Genomic DNA, 21,012 nt, shown 5'->3' with positions numbered 1-21,012 from the left:
GCCATCACCACTTCCACAGCACTGCTGAAGTCCTGTTTCATTGCTGCATGTTTTCCCTGGGAAGGAAATGAGTGTAAACATTGCTGCAGAGACAGCGTTCCCATACGGATGTTAATCCTTGGAAAAGCTGGGCAGGACAGAGTGACTTAGAGAGCCAGGAGATCTCCAGAAGCAACAAATCCCACAAATATACAAGCTGTTAAACTTGTGCATCCAGCCAAGCCTTTGTAAAATAGAAAGCACGTTTTGACCTTGACACTCACTATTACAGACTATGAAGCAGTTTGAAGCCAGCTATTTCAGAGCCCCACCAGCCACCTGAAAGGGCTGAGGATTTCCGATGTTTAGCTCAGGTATACTTGCTCAGGCAATGTGCTCTCCACGTCTAAAAAGAGAGGGCTATCTGGCAAACCCACAGCGTTACACCAGCAGAAGTACAACGTGAGCAGCATCTCTCCAACCCTGAAACCGCCCCCTGGTTCCCACCACACCTGACAGTCAGACCCATCCCTCCTCTCCTCACAGCAGCTTTGCTTCTCCAAATAGCTAAAGGAAAGAAGAAAACCAAGGGAAAAGTGCAGCTTGATGGTGTGCTCTTTCCCACTCCCCCCCAGATTGTCCCCTTGGCACCATGGAGGTCCAACATCCAAACACACTGGGGAAATAGGATGGCAGCACATCATGCTCTGCCGCATACCACGCCTTTACCCTCTCCAGTTTGCCTTTCATCTACTTCCTTGGGGTTTGGTAACTTACTCCCAGGTTGCTTCCCTGGAAATACATAGGTTTTGGAATAAAAGTGCTGGTTTGGATGAAATTTTTGGGAAGAATTGCTCATGTATGAGCCCCTTTTTGCTGTGTTTGCAGGCAAAGCAGCCACTTCTGATTCCCAACTCCTGCCTTCAGGTGCTGCTGTAAGACAAAACTACATTTAAATATATATATACACACACAATTATAATATCATTACCTTATTAAAAAGCATTGGTTTTGTGTTCCCATGCATAGACTATCCAGCAGCTTGTTTATTTTGTTTAAAGCCACCTGTGTTTGATGCTATCCCATGGAAAGATTACATACTAGATAAAGCAGCACGCAGAAGTACACCAGCCAGTGTGGTTTGCACAGATCAAGTGTAAGAGATGAAAGTGGAGCACCGGAGTGCTGTGTTTGAACTCTAATATTGCTTCTTGCTCCTGCAAGAATTTAAAGCCAACAATTTAAAGCCAGAAAAGGATGTTCTTCCCAGTGAGAATGAATATTAAGACTGTTTGGTAAGCTGCGAATTAGCTTAGTTCAGTATTACTTTGCTGTGTAAACTAGTGCTTCACATTAAAATTATTAATGTATACAGGAGATTTTTTTTAAAACATACCTGCATGTAATTCCAAACTGCACTGTCCTCTGTACACACATGGGTGTGAATTATTTTCATCCCCTTCACTTTCACAGGTCTATCACATTTCTAGTTTCTTTTTTTCAGGAGGCTGGGGCATCAGCAACATCTCACGAACACCAGGAATGTCATCAACCAATGTGTGTAGGTTATACAACCCAGCTTTCATCCACCACCAGGAATAAATCCCCCCCAACTTTGTTGTTCACTCACCTCCTCCCTGTGGGTTATCCCACAGCTTCACACCACCCTGGAGGCCTCTGCAGTGGCCACCCCAGCACCAGTAAACCCCTGGGCAAGGTGGACTGGCAGAGGCGGAGGAACACCGTTACCTTCTCAATGGTCCCAAAACGCATGGCAGCCAGAGCGCAAATGGCCAAGCGCCTTTGGAGTTCACGCCAGGTCTTGGGGAGACCTGGATTTGCCAAGCCTGTCACCCTGAGCGTGCAGAAATTAAGGGTAATGAGCTAAAGGAGCCTGTTAATACAGCTAATGCACTTCCCAGCAGCCACCTCCAGTTCTCTTTCACTTCCTCTAGAGAAGACATCATTAAATCGGGATGTCTTCTGCCCACATGTGGCCTCCGCTGCAGCACCATCCAGGCGAGCCTAAGCTGAAAAAATGCCTGGGTAGCCCAGCCCTCTGAGACCCTTCATTTCCTGGGAGGAATTTTAAAAAAATAATTAAAAAAATCCACTTAACGCCTACTGTGGTTTCCAATAATTTTGTGCAAGATATCACCATTTTCTCCATGGCAATTTTTAAATATTTACCAACTTTGTTCACATATTGTGATGAAGCACAATAAAATATCAAGCAAGCAAACACAAGATAACTGCTGCAGCAGTGGAAGATGTTCCTGCTCAATAACGATGCGAGCATACAATTGCCTAACAGGTGGAAAACTTAACAAAAACAACTATTAACAGGAAAAGAACATTTCATGCTCATTCAGTACAATAGACATTGTCTTCTGAAGATCAGTTAAATAATTGGTGCTCTCCTGCTACAACTTTTATTCCTACAAGTGCTCCTTACTCTTGGATCTTCTACTCTACATTGCTTCTAAAAGTATTTTTTTACATTTCTTACTACATAACTGGGGAAATAAAACCACACTAAAAATAATTTAGGTGATGATAAAACTCTCATATGGATTGAATAGTTGAAAAACATGGCACTGTTTATGTAAAAAAGGAGTCTGAATGTGTTTCCAAAAAAATAATGGTGCAAAATGGATTGGGGGCTTCTGGTTTTCTAATCCCATAACAGAGAAGCAATAGGACTTTCAAGAGAAAAGCAGCGAATTCTAAACTGAAAGCGCTCATTTGAAAAGAAAAGCTGGAAAACTCTGTTTTTCAAATAATGCTACTATCAAGTGCTGTTCATGGCAAAAGCTCAGACCTGCCTGTTGAAAGGCTCTGCACCGATACAGCCAGTAAAACCATCAGAATGCAGCAGAGAGACATTGGGACCTGACCCACCTCCTACCACCAACACTGGGTCTGACCACGGCAATCCCCATGGGATTAAATTGGGAGAGATTACATAAAATCACCAGACTGCTCACAGAACACCTGGAAAGAAACACTACGAGTAAGCTCCCACCTACATCAGAAAGGCCACATCAAAGTTGTTCTTAGAGCTGATGAGTGCCCTCAGCTACCGCTGCGCGGATTTAATGCCAAATAAAACGTTGGCTGGTGGGATGCTACCTTTGCTGCACAAAACCTCTGTGTTTTCCTACACATCTGTAACGAGGTGTGCATCTCATTAAGGTAGCCCCATGGGCTACTCGGGGTGCTCCACTGCTTACAGGATGCCTCTCCTCAGCTCGGGCAAGCTGAGAAGTTCTGGGCTGCAGAAAGCCCTCTGACTCTCTTCACACCTCTCCTTGTAATGTTTCTGCTCCCTTTCCCCTTTTCTGCCCCACCTTTCATGTTCTTCCCTTCCTCCTTTACCTCTACAACCTCTTCCCTGGGATGGTCATATTAATTCCTGCTTGCTTCCAGCAACCCCTAATGCAGATTCCTCTTTGGGGCTCTGGACTGCACTCCCCCAGCAGCTCTGCTAGCCACAGAAGTTGCTACCTTTCTTGCCTGTGACTCGAGAAGATGCATTAAATTCCACCTGAGACAGACATCCAACACGGATGTTAAGGTCTGCTTTGCACTAGAGAGCTGTCAAGCGTCATCTGTTCCACTGTGTTTGAGATCAAACCAGCTGTCACCAACCCCAGAAGACAGCAGAAGCAATCTCTTCCCTAAAAACATGAACAAATCCCACTGTTTCGGAACCGTCAGCCCTCACTTTTCAATCTGATCTCTGAATCTATACAAAGCCAGCATAATGCAGTGTGAGCAAGCTGAGCTCCCAGCTACTGGAAACCACTTTAAAGATGTATTTCTCTATAAAAGGCCAGGGGATCAAAGTGCTGGTGTTTGTCAAAGAAACAGAGAGAAGGAAGCATCTGCCACAGGACCCCAGCCCCTGCAGAGCATTACATCCCAAGAACTGGGTGCTGGAGGTTTTTTTTTTTTTATGTACAGCAGACATTTGACTGTCTTCAAGTCCACCTCTTTTAACTGGTCTTTCAAGACATTAGTTAGGGAAGTTCACAAAAGAAAACACTTTTCACACTGAAAAAATAGCCACAGCACAAGCAAGTTACAGCAAAACCGCACCAGCTGTAAGAAGGATTCACCTGAAACCAGCACAATGCCCCATCCCTCTAAGAGCACCATCTCAGCTTCAATAAATCAAAATTAACAGATTCACTATTGGTTTGGGGTCTAAATAGGCACATTCCATCTCTCAACACCTCGAAACTTTCTTTTTCAGGTGCAATGTTGTATCCAAACTAAAACTGAGGGTTCATTAAGGCTGCATGGTTAAATAGCCAATGGAATATCTATGGATAAATTTGCTTGTTATCTCCGTGTACTTAAATAGTCCAAAATGAGCACCTCACCAGATACGTAAATTCTGGGCCCTACATTTTCTCCACAACCACCTCAACTGAAGAAGTCCTACGTCTGAAAAGAAAGCTTCAGCAAACCCATATAATATTGTCTGTAATTACATCTGACCAGATGCAAGGCCAAACTTCTACCTCGCCACTATCAAAAGGAGGCAAGAGGACAGGAGACCGCAGCTCACCAGTGGGCAGTGGTACTCCTACCCTGGCACTCTCAGGCTAGCCGTCAGCACAGCTGCTTGGATTTGCCAGTGCTATTCTCTGACAGTGACTATCAATTTTAGGCATTTCAGTGTATTCATTCCTGCCTGTATCCACACTCTGCTCCAAAACAGCAGAATTCATAATTAACGCCTACCAGCCAATCGCTGAAAAGCAAGTACCAAACAGAGGATACAGGGAGCTTCTAAAGCTGACAACTTTCAAAATCTTATTGCCCATTTTTCTTCAAGCTTCAGTCCCTCAAGTTTTCAGATGCTCAAGCTCTTGAAATAATAATAAAAGAATAAAAAATAACTTCTACTCTAAAAAGAAAGGGCAAAAAAGGTTCCTAGTCCTCAGAGTCATGGAATAAACACTTAAACAGAAACTTCCAGAGCTTTATGTATGTTTTTAAATAACAAATTTTATATATAACCTACACATTTTGTTCAGCTGACTCATTTTCAAATGGCTGATATTGGCAGCACTGCAGCACAGGCTGGTTTACCGCAAAGTGCACAATAAGCGGTTACAGGGAGTAGTATGCATTTCTATACCTCCTCCTGGCGAGCAGCATTGAAAGTTACGTGTCCAGAACATACACACAATGCCCATGGCCTTGATAACTTCAAGGATGGTAATGACAGGATTTGAGAAATACCCACAAGCTCGTGATTGCTGGTGGGACAGTATACTCGGGGCTACGGGGAAATGTCACTGTGCCCATGTCTGCCGCTGCCAGAGCTCACTGCAGCAGCATCCGGCTTGGGCTTCAGCTGCTGGCATTTATAAACCCTGGATGATGTGGCCTGGAGAAGTCCTACACATTTCAGCCAACAAGCAGCAATGCCATCACTGCAGACTCCTCTGTTTCAGCAACAGCCCCGTATCCATCCCCCTTCTCAACAGCACCAGCTTTCCCAAAGAGGGGAAAAAAATCCCAGGCAGGAACTCACCCACTGAAATGACACAGACATGGAAAAACCTCAACCTCTATGTAAAACAATTTGCTTCCACAAGAGACGGGAATGTCTCCACAAGTTTTGCAAGAACCCTCTACACCAGACTGTAAGCTGGTCCTGAAAACTTGCTCCTGACAGCTGCCCAAGGCTCTTGGGCATTTGACCTTCGCTACTACTTTTTTTACCCCAGCAAACACCAGCAAGATTGCAATTACATGTTGCTTCTGAACACTGTTATTTTAATATGCTTAGAAAGAAAGATTTTTTTTAATCTACTTTAAAATCACATTCATCAAGAGACTGATAAATTGTATTATTCTACCTCCTAATAGAGCACTATGCAAATTTACTCAATGGAGGGTGAAGACAGAAACAAGGTCTAGTTTGAAGAACTGCACCTGCAGCACAAATACTTTTTATGTTACTTTCTGACTTGTTAAAAGTATTTATTAATAGTACCCACTTATCTTCCAGGTTTTCCAAAATTAAATACCAGAGGAAAAATTAATACTTCTTCCACCAAGACAATTTTTAATGGAATCCAGAAGAAAGAGAGTATCAATACTCAGTGCAATCATTTACTTTGATATCTATATAATATGCAGTGACCTTGTAAGTGGAATGAGCCAAAACTGTCATAAATTCATTATGAGAAACTATTCTTTGAAGAATATCACTGCAAATTTGAAAAGAAATAGGCAATATGGAAATAAGCTAATTGCATGGCATTTAAAATAACTGGCTCTAGTAACAATATCCTTTCCACGCACTTCTAATTCAGCTGCAAATGCATTTCTTCCAAAAAACATTGGAGAGGCTGGTTTATAAAAACTGAAGTGTTGAAATTACTTAGCACTGATAGGGCAACATTCATTTAGGATCTCAGACTTTGGAAAAAAAAATCCAAAGGATGAATTTATAATTTTAATTTCCCCAGGAAAAGGAACCTGGGAGTACATACAGCATAACATGCACCGATCCAGATCCTGTCAATGAAGACTGGAGGAAAATACATGTGATGAACAACTGTACACTCCCAGAGGATTTTCTTAGGCCTTGTCTTATAAAAAGCAAAAAGCAAAATTCATCTTCACTGAGTGGGGCAGCACAACATCATTTGCTTTGCCCGGTCTGTCCCAGCGCTGCTCAGAGTGGCTCTACCTGGAGGAAACGACACCTTTGCCCTTGCAGTTGCCCAGGGCAGGGAGGTTCACGGGCACCCCAGCCTGCCCACCGGCCTGGCCTGCGGGGTGCAGGATGCTGCCTCCTTTATCCTAACACAAACCCTGCCACCTTCACCAGAAAGGAGCTTGATACTATGCTCGTCACCCCTTCATTTGGTTACTTTTAATTTTTCATCCTTGGCTTTCATTTAATTATTCTGTAGCTGCGTTTTGTAGCGGCAGCTTTTGTTCTGTGGTTTATTTCTTGAACTCAAAGAGAGGAGCAGTCCAGATGGGGAGCATCTCTGCGCTGGTCTGCGAGGAGCCTGTGGGACCTGTTTCCACAGACCTCCCTCGGGGCCCCGGGATTTGGCTGATGCAGCATCTAGGCAAAGCGGATGCCTCTCCTTGTGGGAAAACGTGTGGGGGAGTAGCCTGGCTTTGCAGCCCTCAACTTCTCTGTGCTCCTCTCCAGCTCTCAGGATTACAGGAGATGCAGTGGGTGGGCAGTGCAGGAACCCCTGCACATTAGCAAGTCTCTGTGCTCATCTGGCAATGTTCACTTTGTCCTTTTATTATTCTTATGCCCCAGGAACCAAAGAAAAAGGGCATCTCTGGTGCTTTTTTCTGCTCCCAGAATGACCCAAGCTGTATTTTTCAGTGTGTTCTTGTGCTTTTCTCCCCACATGGATTCCAACAGAAGCATTTTGTTGAAGTGAGGCTTTATAACTGAAAACTGAAGGGAAAACAGGGCAGCAAGAGGCAGAGAAGTTAATATAATAGCCTCTCTTTTATATACAGAAAATATTTAAATATCCAGCCTTGACAGTGGGTAATGAAGCAATGTGATGCCATCATCCCAATGCTTGTACGTGGAGCTGACGCCATGGCAGCAGTGGGACAGGGGCCCCTGGATGATGCTGCATACAGCACCGAAAGCAAACAAGGGGTTAACACAGGATTTAACATGCCAAAACTCTTCAGGGTAGACAAAATCCAAGGAAAGCTCTTCTTTCTAGGGGCTTGAGGGCTGCTGGTCTTGGGCCTTTCTGGTTTCTTTATCCTCATAAGCACAGCATGAGCAAGTTTTGTCCTGAAACCGTGCCTTTCAAAATATGCTATCATGGCAAAAACGGCTTAAAATAAATAATTAGGAAACTACAGCCTGAAATCTTAGTATTGTAATATACATTACTATGATACTATTAATTTTTACAATGCTCTTCACCAATGTACTACAACAGTGCTGTGATAAATAGTTATGCTTTTAAAACACTGCAGTTCAAAGGTTAGCTAGCAATAGTAAGTAGCACTGGCTTTAAACACTTTAAAGTACCAGACCAATTGTATTCCCACGCTTAAATTTGCACTTGTGGTACTTCGCATATGTACAAAGGAAAACACCTCAAATACCCTCAATAAATTTAACCCCAGAGAGCAGTGGCTAGGTTATGTCTTTTAGCTAGCTTATTTCCCCATCTTTTCTTTAGCACCTAGATTGGGCAGCTTGGCAATAGAATTAAAAATATATTTTCCTAAATCGATCTGGAATTCAGACATATGCCAAAATTTGTATTGCACATTACAAAATGTTTATGATTGATGTATCTATAATACACACTTTGCATACTGCGTATAATATAAATATTCAAATAGGTATCGTCCCTTTCACATATTACATTTTATATAGTTATTACCGTTGTTTCATCCCTCATTTTCTGCAAGGCTTTTAATTTCATACACTTCATCTATCGGATACTCCTGTCTAATTTTAACATATCACTGCAGGAAACGGTAACTGGTGTTGAATACAGAGTCTTGAAGACTGAGGTTTTGCAATACAAAATACGGAGCTAACTGATAAATGGAGAACAGCAGCTGGGCTGAGAAGCTCAAGACATCGTTAGGAAATAACAGTGCACACAAGGCTGACAAAAATTACATTTGCAGGTAAGTGGAGTGGAAATTTATACTTATTAGGAAAAAAAAAGGCAAAACATTGCTCATGTTATTAAGCGTGGCCAGAGATAGCAAAAGGAGCACAGAGAGGCAATTTTCTTCCAACTCCAGCAGGAATTCATCTCAAGCTCTAACATGCAATTTCAGTATCGAGCTTCAGGACAAAACAGAGGATTATGCCCAATTGTTTTGAGGGTTTGGATAACAAAGGATAAAAATCCCAGTAAGTAGCCTTTTGTGCCAATGCAGAACAGAAAAAGACTTCTATTAGCAAAATTTACAAAAAACATCCAAAAACTGAACTGCAACAAATATTGAGTTAACCACCTAACACAAAAAAATGTAGCTTTAGGGATTTGATATTTTCAGAAGTATCTGTACTATTACAGACCATCTCGGAGGAAAACTGATACAGCTCATCAAGTCTGCCAAAGCAACGCTAAGCTGCACGAATACAACACACCTTCTTCTTTTACCTTTTCTGGCAATAAAATTTTGCAACGGAAAGCCATTAGTGCTGCAAGACTATGGAAATGAGGACAATTAAACTTGTCCTACTATGAATGTTAAATAGGCTGTTAGGATTGTATTCTGTATATTTAACATGATGGTGTGGAGCTAAACAGTGAGCCCTTTCAAACAAAAAATTAATAGATCTTTAGAAATGATAAAACATGTTACTTATTCCAGTCATACCTGCTTGTAGCAGGTATGTTTTAGAATAGATTCGGCCTTTTAAAATATTAACGCTTTCTGATTTTTAGCATTTTAGCTTTCCAGAGTAACAAACCCAGGTATGTGACATATGTGATTAGACACAATTAATTTTTGCTAATATTTAGGGCCAAAAAAACCCATCCAGATCTGCTGAGTGGTAAACTCCAGGTTGGTAAAACTCTCTTTGGTTTGGAGAAGGCATATCATAAAATCCTTAAACAAGCCATAGTCCCTCCAGAAAGATGAAGAAACGCAGGAGAGCTCACCTCTGTCCCAGCAGGGTTTTGCAGAGCCACTGTGGATCCCCCAAGGAGTTGAGATTTAGTTTTAATACCTGGGGAGTCACCACCTCACTTGGCATGTTGGCACCAAGCTGTACGTGGAGACAGCATCGTCTTGGCTGTACCTGGGCAAAGCCAGCCCGCCTGCCCTGCCTGTCATGCCAGCCCAGGAGGCCTGTAAACCATCACAGCTAGCCCTCCGCCTTCTGAACCCACGAATAACATCACAGTTGCTTATTTACCTCTGGGAATAAAAATACATCATGACCTTCTACGCACAATCATATCTCATTTGAAAACTAACACAATTTCCATGTTTTCTTATATATCCGTAACCCTACACTTGTGATTGAAAAACGTATATAGTACAAATGACTCCTTCCTTCCATCTACTAGTTCATTACAGATTTAATTCCAAACATCCCTGTTCTAGCTGAGCAGCTATTGTAAGTGCCAGCATGCAGTTTAAGTCCAGCTCTCCAGCACCTAATCCTGCCACATCCCATTCCCATCTGCAGGCTACAAGGATGTGTGACTGTCAAGCCAGGATTTTCCCTCCCAAGTGCAATGTGTTTGGCTTCATTTTGAGGATGGAGATCCCAGGCAGGATGCTCAGGAAGGTGCCTGGAGGCAGAGCTACCAGGAATGAAGCCAGGACCAGTGAGATCCCAGCAGCAAGTGCAGAACCAGAGAAACAACCTGGGTAAAGAAGTGAATCGGGCTAATGGATACGAAGGAATGGCAGGAAAGCAATAACTGACTTCGAAAGAGTCTAAAACAAACTTGGGTTTTTCACCCTTTCTTATTTTCTGCCCTGGCCCTCCTTGTCAAGAGCCTACATTTTAATTCAAGGAGGCCTTTGATTCTGCCAGAAAATGTCTTCACATAGAGCATCTTCTGTTTCACCTGGCGTACGGCCCTAGCACAGCCATTTCCATCATCACTACATCTTAGCAGTATTTCTGCTTGACAATGTCAGACTCGCTCAAGTTTTGAGCCCTGCTTAAGCCTCAGGTTGAAGCTGAGAAGATGGTGATTCACTGGCAGAGCCTAATTTTTCCCACAGATAGCCACGCTTGTACCAGTCCTTCTCCAGCTCTCTCCTTACAGGGAATAAAAGCCTGGGGCCCTGATCACAGGACCCTGGCATGAAATGACAATTTGCCTGGTGACTGCTATGTCCTCCCATTCTCTTTATCCACTTGTGTGACCTTCTTTCCCCCCTGACTTGGAAATACAGCAGTACCAAAGGCAGAAATGCTACCACATCAAAGAGCCTAAGTTATAAGGGAAGTGGTTTTATTTTCACTTGAGCAGAGATCTTTTTTCTTTTTTTTAAGCGAGACTTCAAAATACCTTAAAAAAGTAACGGTGACGATAATGAGACTGAAAAATTTGATGGCATCTGAATAACATAATTCAAGCATAAGTATCTGAGGATAAGATAACCCACACCGGAGCAGTTCCCATGGAACAGACTATAATGCCATTCAGGTTATACATCTCATCTGGGCCATGTTTCTGAAGGAGATGTGAATTAACAACCCCGTGACAATAAAGAAATGTAGGATTAAGAAACAAGAGAGGAGGGAAAAGGGTCGGTTGATTCTCCCACCGCCTTTTCTTGTTCCCAAAATTTCTGTTGCCTGGAAATGGCTGATGAGAAGACGGGATTATGTAAGCGCTTGCCAACTTTTCACACATTAAGAAAACTAAAGCCTGAGTGATGGGTAGCTTAACCCATCTTCTAAGCAGTGAAGTAAAACATGTCTACTAAGGAGAACTGGAACAGTGAAACCCCTTTAAAAAGCCCAGGAGTGACAAGGACTTGACAATTCCCAGGATTAAAAAGCTGCATACATTACAGACAATGTAATCTCCTTATAGTAAGATGAGGAAAAGGAAAATAAAGCCTTTTTGGTGTGTAAGATGGTTTTTGTTTTGAAGTATATACATCCTGTCTGATTGAAGACTTTCTTGCGTTTGTTGCCTTTTTTTTCCTCCTGACAGACATGACAGAGAGCTATACCAGCCCTCCAACTCCGTATTAAGTTATATTTTCCAACAAACCCATTGCTCCCATCAAACACAACCTGTCAAAAGTAAAAGAATAAGCACTTGCGCTGTAGAAATGCCTCATTCTAAATTTAGTTGGGCTAATACTTAGGTGCTACAAGCAAGCAGGCACCAACGAAAGTGCAAAGTAGCTCTTACCTAGTTTTGAGTACACCTTCAGCAACTGTGTCACCTCAGCAGACCTAAGCTTTCCTGAACTCTTCCTTGTTGTCATTCAAGTGGCATGTTACCTTCTGCAAATACTCTAACTACAGCTGAAGGCTAGTTTAAAATTTAACCTGCAAAGCTTCTTCCATTTTTTAACCAAACAAAGATTAGGATTGTGCTCATTCTTGCTTTTTCTCTATTTATCAACAAAGCACCAGGGTCTCTAAAATAAGCAAAAAGTTATTGCAGTCACACTTCCAATTCAAAACAAACGTGCTTACATTGGCAATAAAGCTGAATACACTGTGGATGCTGCTAGAAAAGGTGATTTTCTCAGCAATGTTTCTGAGGCACTAAACCCCAAAATCCTGCTACAAGCTGAAGTTGCACTGCCCACTGGAGCATCAGCAACGCAAAATTGCAGGTGGCAGATACCTAACCTGGAGACCGAAGCAGAAATCACATTGCCTGGTGCTCAACCACCACTTGAACAATGAGGTTAAGACACCAAAATAAACTCTGCTATTTACTACAGGAATGCACATGTAGTTGTGTAACACAAGTATGTGTGTCTAGAAGAGGGAATATAAAGTATCAGGCTGCCTGGAGCTCACTTACATCTTCAGGAAAAGAAAAAAAAAAAATATCTCAAACAGTGGATTTTTGTACAGCTACCCAATGATGGCAAAAGGCAAACCCTCAGCTGGTGATGATGGTCATGGTTCCACTGAAAGCTGCTGCTGATGTTCCCCCCTTGGTCTTGCTGATGGAGGGGAAATAAAACACAATCCTAGAGGAGGAAGAGCTGCAATGAACAAGTAGAACCAGATGTGAGATTTTGCACCCAACTATTATGATTGTGGGATGTCTTCAAAAATTTAAACTGGGAAAAGCCCCAGTCAGCCAATTACAAAATCTACATTCCTTCAGCTTTAGGAGAGAAGAAACGACTTCTCAGAAATGCCAGAAGTGACTCAACTGTGGTTTTTAAGCCACTTTAACAGCACCCTAGTTACTTCAAGGCACATTAAGTTTACCTGTGATTTCCTTCCCATAAATGGAACTATGGGCCAGCATAGTTTCTTGTGACTGCTGTGTTAAGAATATATTGTGTTTTCTATTCTGAACTGCTTTTCCTGTGAATTTTGAAATATGTAAAACCAGGAAGTGCAGAGTAAATAATATCTACGTAAGTAGGTCATTTTTCTTAATGGCAGTGCACTGCTACTTTACTACCGACTCGTTTGTAATACAGACATATACATATCAAAGTGTGTATATTTGGATCTGCAAAGGAGGTAAGTGAGTATAATCGTGGAAGCACTCACTCCAAGATCAACTAAAGCCTAATTCAGAAAGACAAGCAAGTAGTATTTCACACCTTCTATGCAAGCTTCACAGAGAGTTATGACATTCTGGAGAAAATCCTCTTGCTGCAAGTAAGCTGTAGTTTGAATGTGCTGCATGTTGCATATTTCATTACAAAAGCAGAGCCATGTTATTTCATTAGATAAGTGATAAGTTCAATCCTTACCAAGTTTTCTTGGTTCCTGGCTGCTATTTTCTGATCATCTTCTCCCCCATTTTTCATGTATTTGACCTCTTCCACTGGTTTGATCCTATACTCATCTGAGCACCAAGAAAAAAAAAAAAAAAAAAAAGAAAAAAAAATTTGAACCAGTGTACTTCAACAGCTGGGGAAAAAAACCAAACTAAAACCAAAACAGCTGACTAGAAAAGACCCTAATTAAGCAAAGCAACTAAAAATTACATGTATATCATTTCAAAGGCTTAAATGTGACTGATACCAACGAAGTTTTTTCTGACTGAAGCTTCAGTAATAATTTCCAGTTCTGGCTTCCACAAATGGTTCAGTAGCTCTCTGGTCCATGGTATAGCCTCGGCACCATGACCAGGGGATGTTCAGTGCGCACTCTCCCCCAGATCTCTAGTTTCTGTATAATATGTTCAATACAAACAAGTTCTTTGTCTCTGCATCCTCCCTGAATTCTTTTGCCAGTGTGCAAACAAGCAGCGTACAGTAGATACTACAGAGAGGAGTCTGCTCATGGACATTCCTTGCATTGAAAAAACTCCTTTGAAAAGCAATACTAATGGAGGCTATTTAAGTTAAAAGGTGGGAAAAAAAACCCAAGCAAAACAAAAAGGCGAACACCAAAACCCACTGCATTTTTTGGTGGTTTTTTTTATTTTTATTTCCCCCCCTGCACTGTTTTTTTAACTGAGCTAAAGCAAAAGGTACACAACACACAGTCATATAACAGCTTCTGGAGAAAAGGCTCCATGCTGACCAACCTCCTCTCCCCACTCCCCCTCCACGACCATTTTTCCTGCACATGAATATTACCCAGATAGAAATCCAGCATGAAATAAGTAATCAGAAAAGATTCCTGGTTTGCCCTTTATCAGCTAGGCGTTTCGGCTCTTCAAATAATAAACTCCCAGCTCCAGTGCCAGTACAGAAGTATTATCTAACATACATGTGCTACCCCACAGTGAAGTAAACGGCCACACCTAAAGCTTGAATAAAGGGATTATTTTTTCCTTCAGCAGGACAAGATGGGATTTTGGTAAAAATGATTCTTCTCTCTAGCCTGTGAATCCAATGCTTGCAGTACCAACACTGCATTTTCTCAGCCACTTTTTCCTCTAGTTATCTTTGTAGCATGTGAATCTATTGGAAAAACATGGAGTTTTGCACCCACGCTCCTCCAGCCAGGATATATAACGCAGAAGAGAAACTTTAAACCCCAAAGTTGAAAATGTTAATACAAAATTTAATGACACAGTACACTGGGAATAAAAGACAAAATCTTGGCAAATTAAAAGAAACCGCACAAACATTATTCTTTTTCTTTGGGTTTTCAAGCAATTTCTCTCACTTGCTAAGGGAAAAACAAAACAAAAATAGTTTTTTCTGTGTTACTGTATTGTTACAAAAAAAAAAAAATCTGAATTATTTACAAGGAAGCTTGTTTTCAGTAAACTGTTAACTCGAGTATGTAAGTTAAATAAGCCTAACTTGAAAACCAATCTTTTTTGAAAAAATACAACATGGTTTTGCATGTCTGTATCTATATGCTTTTTTTATTATAGAGTTTAAATAAAACTGTGAATGTATCAAATAGCAGCATCTCAGATGCAGCATCTCAAAACAGATGGAAGAATTTAAGACATTATTAGATCAGCAAATGTGAACAACTCAGAGTTGGTGGGTTTTTTTCGTTTTAAAATGTAATTTAGCTAGTCTGGAGGTGACAATTCATAAAACCAAAAAGGCTGAACACAATAAAGCCTGGGAATTAGAAGTACTTGATTGACTGCAACATCTAACTTACATTTTTCTCAATGCTACAATGATCACTGTTGTGATGAGCAATAAAACCCACATGCAGAAAAAGCATAAAACTCCCACGGCTGCATGTACAGATTTGAATAGGAAAACAGATGAGAAAGAGAAAAATAGCACAAAGGAAGTTTGCACAACCCGCAGCTAGTCCCCATGAACTAAATGAGAGAGGCATGTTCAACCCAGCCTTGTAAAAAAACCAAGTAAGGTATGGTGGTCCTGATGTGCAGTGGCAAAAATAACCTCTGAAACGTGTCTTCTGCTTATCCCAAGAGATTAACTGTGATAGAACACCGAGCGCGTGCCCTGGTAGCAGACTATCCTATGTGGACTGCATGTAAGGGATGCTTCCTTGGAAGACATTGTCTCTTATAGCAAGTGGACCAGGGCACTAATAAGCCCGATTGATAAACACTATCATCAGATTTATAAATTTATAAATGATTTATAAATGATAAAGGGTTCAATAGGATGGAGGCAAGACAGGAAGGAGGGGGTTTGTTGGAAACAATGCTGTATTTCTTCTCTAACTGATTGTAAGAGAGTGTGGCCAGGCATCGCTGCTCGGATGTCTGAGCTGAGAACCCACCATCATCATCACCATCATGACAGCCCTCTTGTAATTACTGCACCATTACTACTTACAAATCTGTGCTGCTTTTACTGAGTCAACAGACTAGAACAGTTCAGTTGGGAGGGACCTACAACCACCACCTCGTCCAACTGCCTGACCACTGCAAGGCTGACCAACAGCTGAAGCACGTTCTTAAGGGCATTGGCCAAGCGCCTCGTAAACGTTGACAGGCTTGGGGCATCGACCACCGCTCTGGGAAGCCTGCCCCAGTGCCTCCCACTGGCCATAGCCCAGCGCCCCAATCCGTCTAGATCCCCCTGCAAGGCCTCCTGTCCCTCAAGAGTCACCTGCACCCCCCGCCTTTGGTATCGTCAGCAGACTCGTTACGGTGCATTCAACTCCTGCCTCGACGGCTGACAAACATGGAACAGCCTGAGCCGAGAATGGAGCCCCCAGGAAAACTGCTGGTGACCAGTCGCCGGCCAGACGTAGCCCTGTTCACTATGACCCGTTGAGCTCTGCCCTTCAGTCAGCTCTTCACCCAGCACACCACCAACCTGCTCATCCCACAGCTGGGCAGCTGGTCCAGAAGGATGCTGCGAGGGTCAGGATCAAAAGCCTCACTAAAATCCAGAACAACTACATCCCCCGCCTTCCCTTCACCCCCTGGGCTGGTGACCTTATCACGCAAGGGTATCGCACCAGTTACACAGGCCTCTCCTCCTGCGAACCCACGCTGGCTGTGCCTGATGACTGCGTTATTCTAAAGAATAGAATAAATTCTAAAGAATAAATGCCTTTCAACAGTACCCAGTATGATCTTCTCCCTAATTTTTCCAGGTGCTGCAGCTAGACTAACAGGTCTGTAGTTTCCTGGGTCTTTCCTCACATCCTTCTTGTAGATTGGTGTAATATTGGCTAGTCAGCAAGGACCTACCCAGACTCGCAAGACCTTTGGTAGATGATGGAGAGGGGTCCTGCCATAACATCCATTAGCTCCTTCAGAACGCTGGGATAAATCCCATCAGGCCCCATGGACTTGTGAACGTTCAGCTGATACAGCTGGTCCCTTACACTTTCAGTGTCCACAAATGAAAACTGACTGTTCCTGCAGTTGTGGTCCTCTGACTCAGAGGACCGGGCAGCCCAAGGTCTACCAGGATTACTAAAGACCGAAGCAAACAAAAGCAGTGAATGCCTCCGCTTCTTGTTTGTTGCTATAGGTCAGGTGATTTATCTGATGTTTTCTTTAGCCTTTCTCTTGTTACTAACTTCAGGGGAGATCCCCCTGAATGGTGTAGGATTCATAAAGAGAATAGATGTTAGAGAATCTGTGGACACAGTTGGGCCAGGTGAGGGTAAGGATTACAACGTGACATGGACACAGGACATTTAAGGAACACTTTGAGCTGCCCAGGCATCCTGCTCCCACTCTTTGTGGTTGTGTGAATTTCTAGGCTATGCTTCCTTTCCAGCTTCAAGGAAAGTTCTCAAAAACTTAATTTCAAATTCACGGTGAATATGGGTGCAGTTCCATCAGATGTTGCTTTTACCAGATGCTCCAAGTAGCCCTGAAATGGTGGCAAAGAACTTTTCACAGATTCCTTGTGTAATTTCCACAGATATTTACAACAGTGTTAGTAAATGTGCTTCCCCCCAATACTTTACTTATAATAACTATTCAATTACCTGTGCAGCACAGCGCAGTTGGCATTAATCTTCCCTCCCTCCAACCAACTGCAGAAGTGCAGATGCCTGGACAATTCATGCCTCAGACATGCAGCAGCAAGAAAGTTTCCAAAAATGAACCAGTCATTTTGCATCACGTTTTCAGGACAAGCTGAATACACCGTGTCAACTAACAAGTCTTACTTCTGAGAAATCCACCTTCTCCTTAGAAGAATACAGAGTAAAAAAAGAATCAGGGGGTAAGAGTAGAAGACACCTGCTTCTGCACGTGTTAGTAGAACTAGTCTTTTAATACAGTGTGTCTTACCAAATTTAGCATTAATGTCATGGCTCCATTATATGGTATGTGCTTGAGCATGAGAAATCTCTACTTTTATCTCAAAAAGCAATGCAAATTTGACACAATCTAATGCTGAGGATCTGCCTTAAAGGCCAAGACACTACCTCTTAGGGATGAAGCACATCAAGGAAGAAGCAGGCTGAGTGGCCAACACTTAGGCTTCAGTGCCTAAATAAATGATTAACAGATAGGAGTACCAAGCAGCTAGCAACTCCACCAAACCCATGTGTTTTGAGCAAGTGGTGCATGTACCAATACCAGACAAAAAGGCAAACACAGCACTGGCCTGTGGAAAGCCAGTGATCAATCTAATTTTGGTTAATGAGAACAGAAAAAAGGACTGAGCCATAAGTAACTGTTACCAGATACACACAGAAATGAAGGGAATGGATCAGCAATGTTAAGTTTGAAGCAGTATTATTACTCATAAGCTCTTGTAATTTCCTATCACAGGCAAAATATTTTGCTTAAAACAGAGAGCACAAATCTAAAGTATTGGCAACATTACAGCTGACTGCAAGTCCTCCAGCTTCCCATGTATGACAAGGCATACCTGGAAACATCCACTTTCTGAACTAGCCAACACATTGAGGAAAAAACCCCACCTCTAACTAATTTCAGTAGCCACTGAACTAAGCTGCTTAAATAGATGTTAACTACCTGAATCACAGCTGACAGTTTATATTTATACCAGCAACCTTCCTGTTGTCTGAGGAGAAACAGTGAATTTTGCTCGTAGGTCTCTCTCTAGCATTTACAGTACTCAGTGACACAAATTTTACCCTTCACATTCATGATGAGCTCCTTTTTTCTTCCCCCAGATCAAGTTAAAACTGTAAAATCTCTTCATTTTTATGGGCCTGTCACAGGTCTTTTTAAGTACAGACTTGACACGCAGAACAATTCCTGAAAGCAATGGGACCACTCAATATTCAGCACATTCCCAGCCGAGGCTGCTGACTACAATAAGTGGTCAACCAAAAGGGCAACCAAAGGGTGCAAAGGAGAAGGTGGTAGTGAGCAGCTTAGCTACGGAGGACACTGCTAGCTGGAGTAGCAGAGAAGAAATGAGTCTGATGTGTAACACCTTATTCACAGATAAGACCACATTAATTATTTCAAATATACTAAATGCAGAAATTAAATTCAAATAACTATTTGCAGAAGAAAGGTCTTCTATATTAGATTATTATCAGAAGGACACAACTATATATATGTATACTTTTTTGACTAGGTGAAGATAACATTTGTCTTCTATAGATATGATATATATAAGATATGGTGTGCAGAAATCACAAATTCCGAGCTATTTATGAGATTGTTCTTGCCCTGAAGTTACTGTCACAGTGAAAGTGCTCCAAAAGCAAAAGAATGGATGTTTAAGCAATAGATGGACCTTGAAGTATGTCATGGGGTGTACGGTCTTTAATGGCTTTAAGTGAATATGAAAATTAGAGTAAAGGTATGTTGGAGGAATGGGCCTTTGATGCCTTCCCTAAAGGTAACACCTTTAGGTATTTGCATAAAACTGCTAACCAGGTTTTGCTTGATAAGGTAAAGAGTGCACTTGGAATTGAAGAATTAAAGGATGCTAAATTCACCTTTAGATTTTTACCTTCTGATTTCTACTATTATTTTGAGATATTTTGGTCTGAGTGATCAGAAATGAACCCAGAGAAATCCTGGAATGTTGATTGAGATCAAGCAGGACCTAATTAGAGTCTGTCAGTCAAAAAGACCATTAAAACTGTAAGAAGTTCAGGGTAAAGGAAATTATACAAAGTTCTATGCATATTTGCCGTGCTCTATCTTGCTAAACAGTAATATCTTTTTCCAAAATACAGTTTCACACCAAAACCAAAAGTGAACCATCTTTATGCACCTTTCCTGTACAAAACTAAAAAGCGAGTAGTGAATATGGTAAAAATCTTAGGACACTATCACTCAGTGTGGTATATCATATATAAAGAGAAATATATCTTTATGCTCCTTTCATGTGTAAAAGTAAAAGATCAAGTACTGTCTTCCATTGTGTGGTATATCATATAAAAACAAGTTTTTCAACAACTCAAATGGGAAAGGAATGGGTTTGCAAGACTAGCACAGCAAACACCAAACTGAAGAAAAGCAGCCCAACTGAATCAAAAGAAAAACAACATAAATGAACCACAAATAAAAGACAGAAATATTGTCAAGCATAACACCCACCACAAAATCCATCACAGGATATAAACCAGAAAGCAGTAATGCCTCTAGCCTGAAACTCTTTGGAAGGGCAAGGGAAGAAGAAATTTAAGTTGAATATGCTGCAAAAATTCTCAGTAGGCAAGTCTTATGAATGAAGATCCCCATCTGGAAGCAGATAATTCTACTCAAACGTGTCATCCAGTTGCCATGGCAATGTGACAAAGAAAAACAGCACTCATTAATAATGATTTCAGTGATAAATGAACATATCAACTTATAATATTGAAACAATTACTAGAGGGGAGGAAAAAAGAAAACTGTGGTTGTTCCTATGAGAAAAATCTCTTCAGCACTTCCAGACATCAATGTAGAGTGCCATTACCACAGCAACATCAGTAATGACACTATTTCTGGCTCAGTTAAAAAAGAACACCATCAGAAAGAAGCATAACTCCATCAAATATATCTGGACTCACCGTGACTTTTGCAGAAATCTTTTGTTAGACATCAACTCTTCAAAAAAAATAAGATAAGTAAAATGCTGATTTACACTGCATTCTCATTTCAGACATCTAAGGACAAACATATATGGCTCTGCTGTCATGAACAGGGAGGATGGGTGAGCCTCTATTTTTACTGACGTATCATGTACTAAACAGGAGATAATGGTGCTTGAGTCATACCACTGAGAAGAAAGTTTCTAACCACACCTTCATTTTCCTGTACATTTCTTTTTTTTTAGTATCTGTTGCCTTTCTGTTGAATGACATACCAAGATTTCTCCTTCCTCCATAATTAAAAAAATGTCTCTTCTGTAAAATATGAACTTTTTGTCTAACAGATTTCTCTGTACCATACTTATTTCTGCCAGGTGCAGAAAATACTCCTACCGTTGTGATCATGAGGAATGCCACAGATCAGAGTCACGTGCTTTCCTCTCTCAAAGACTTAAAAGCTATATTTAGATAAAGGA

General features: G+C 41.5%; 1 protein-coding gene across 2 annotated transcripts in view; it reads right to left on the bottom strand.

Moving 5' to 3' along the window:
- C11H1orf21 (chromosome 11 C1orf21 homolog) overlaps positions 1–21,012 on the bottom strand; it is a 124,954-nt gene that overhangs the window by 35,628 nt on the left and 68,314 nt on the right. For both annotated transcript variants that reach the window (XM_037404513.1, XM_037404514.1), the window contains exon 3: positions 13,414–13,508. In XM_037404513.1, the coding sequence (XP_037260410.1) occupies positions 13,414–13,508 (95 nt within the window). The remainder of the gene's footprint in view (positions 1–13,413; positions 13,509–21,012) is intronic.

The sequence above is a fragment of the Falco rusticolus genome, chromosome 11 (assembly GCF_015220075.1).
Source record: "Falco rusticolus isolate bFalRus1 chromosome 11, bFalRus1.pri, whole genome shotgun sequence".
NCBI lineage: Eukaryota > Metazoa > Chordata > Aves > Falconiformes > Falconidae > Falco > Falco rusticolus.
This window is presented reverse-complemented; position numbering and strand designations above follow the sequence as displayed.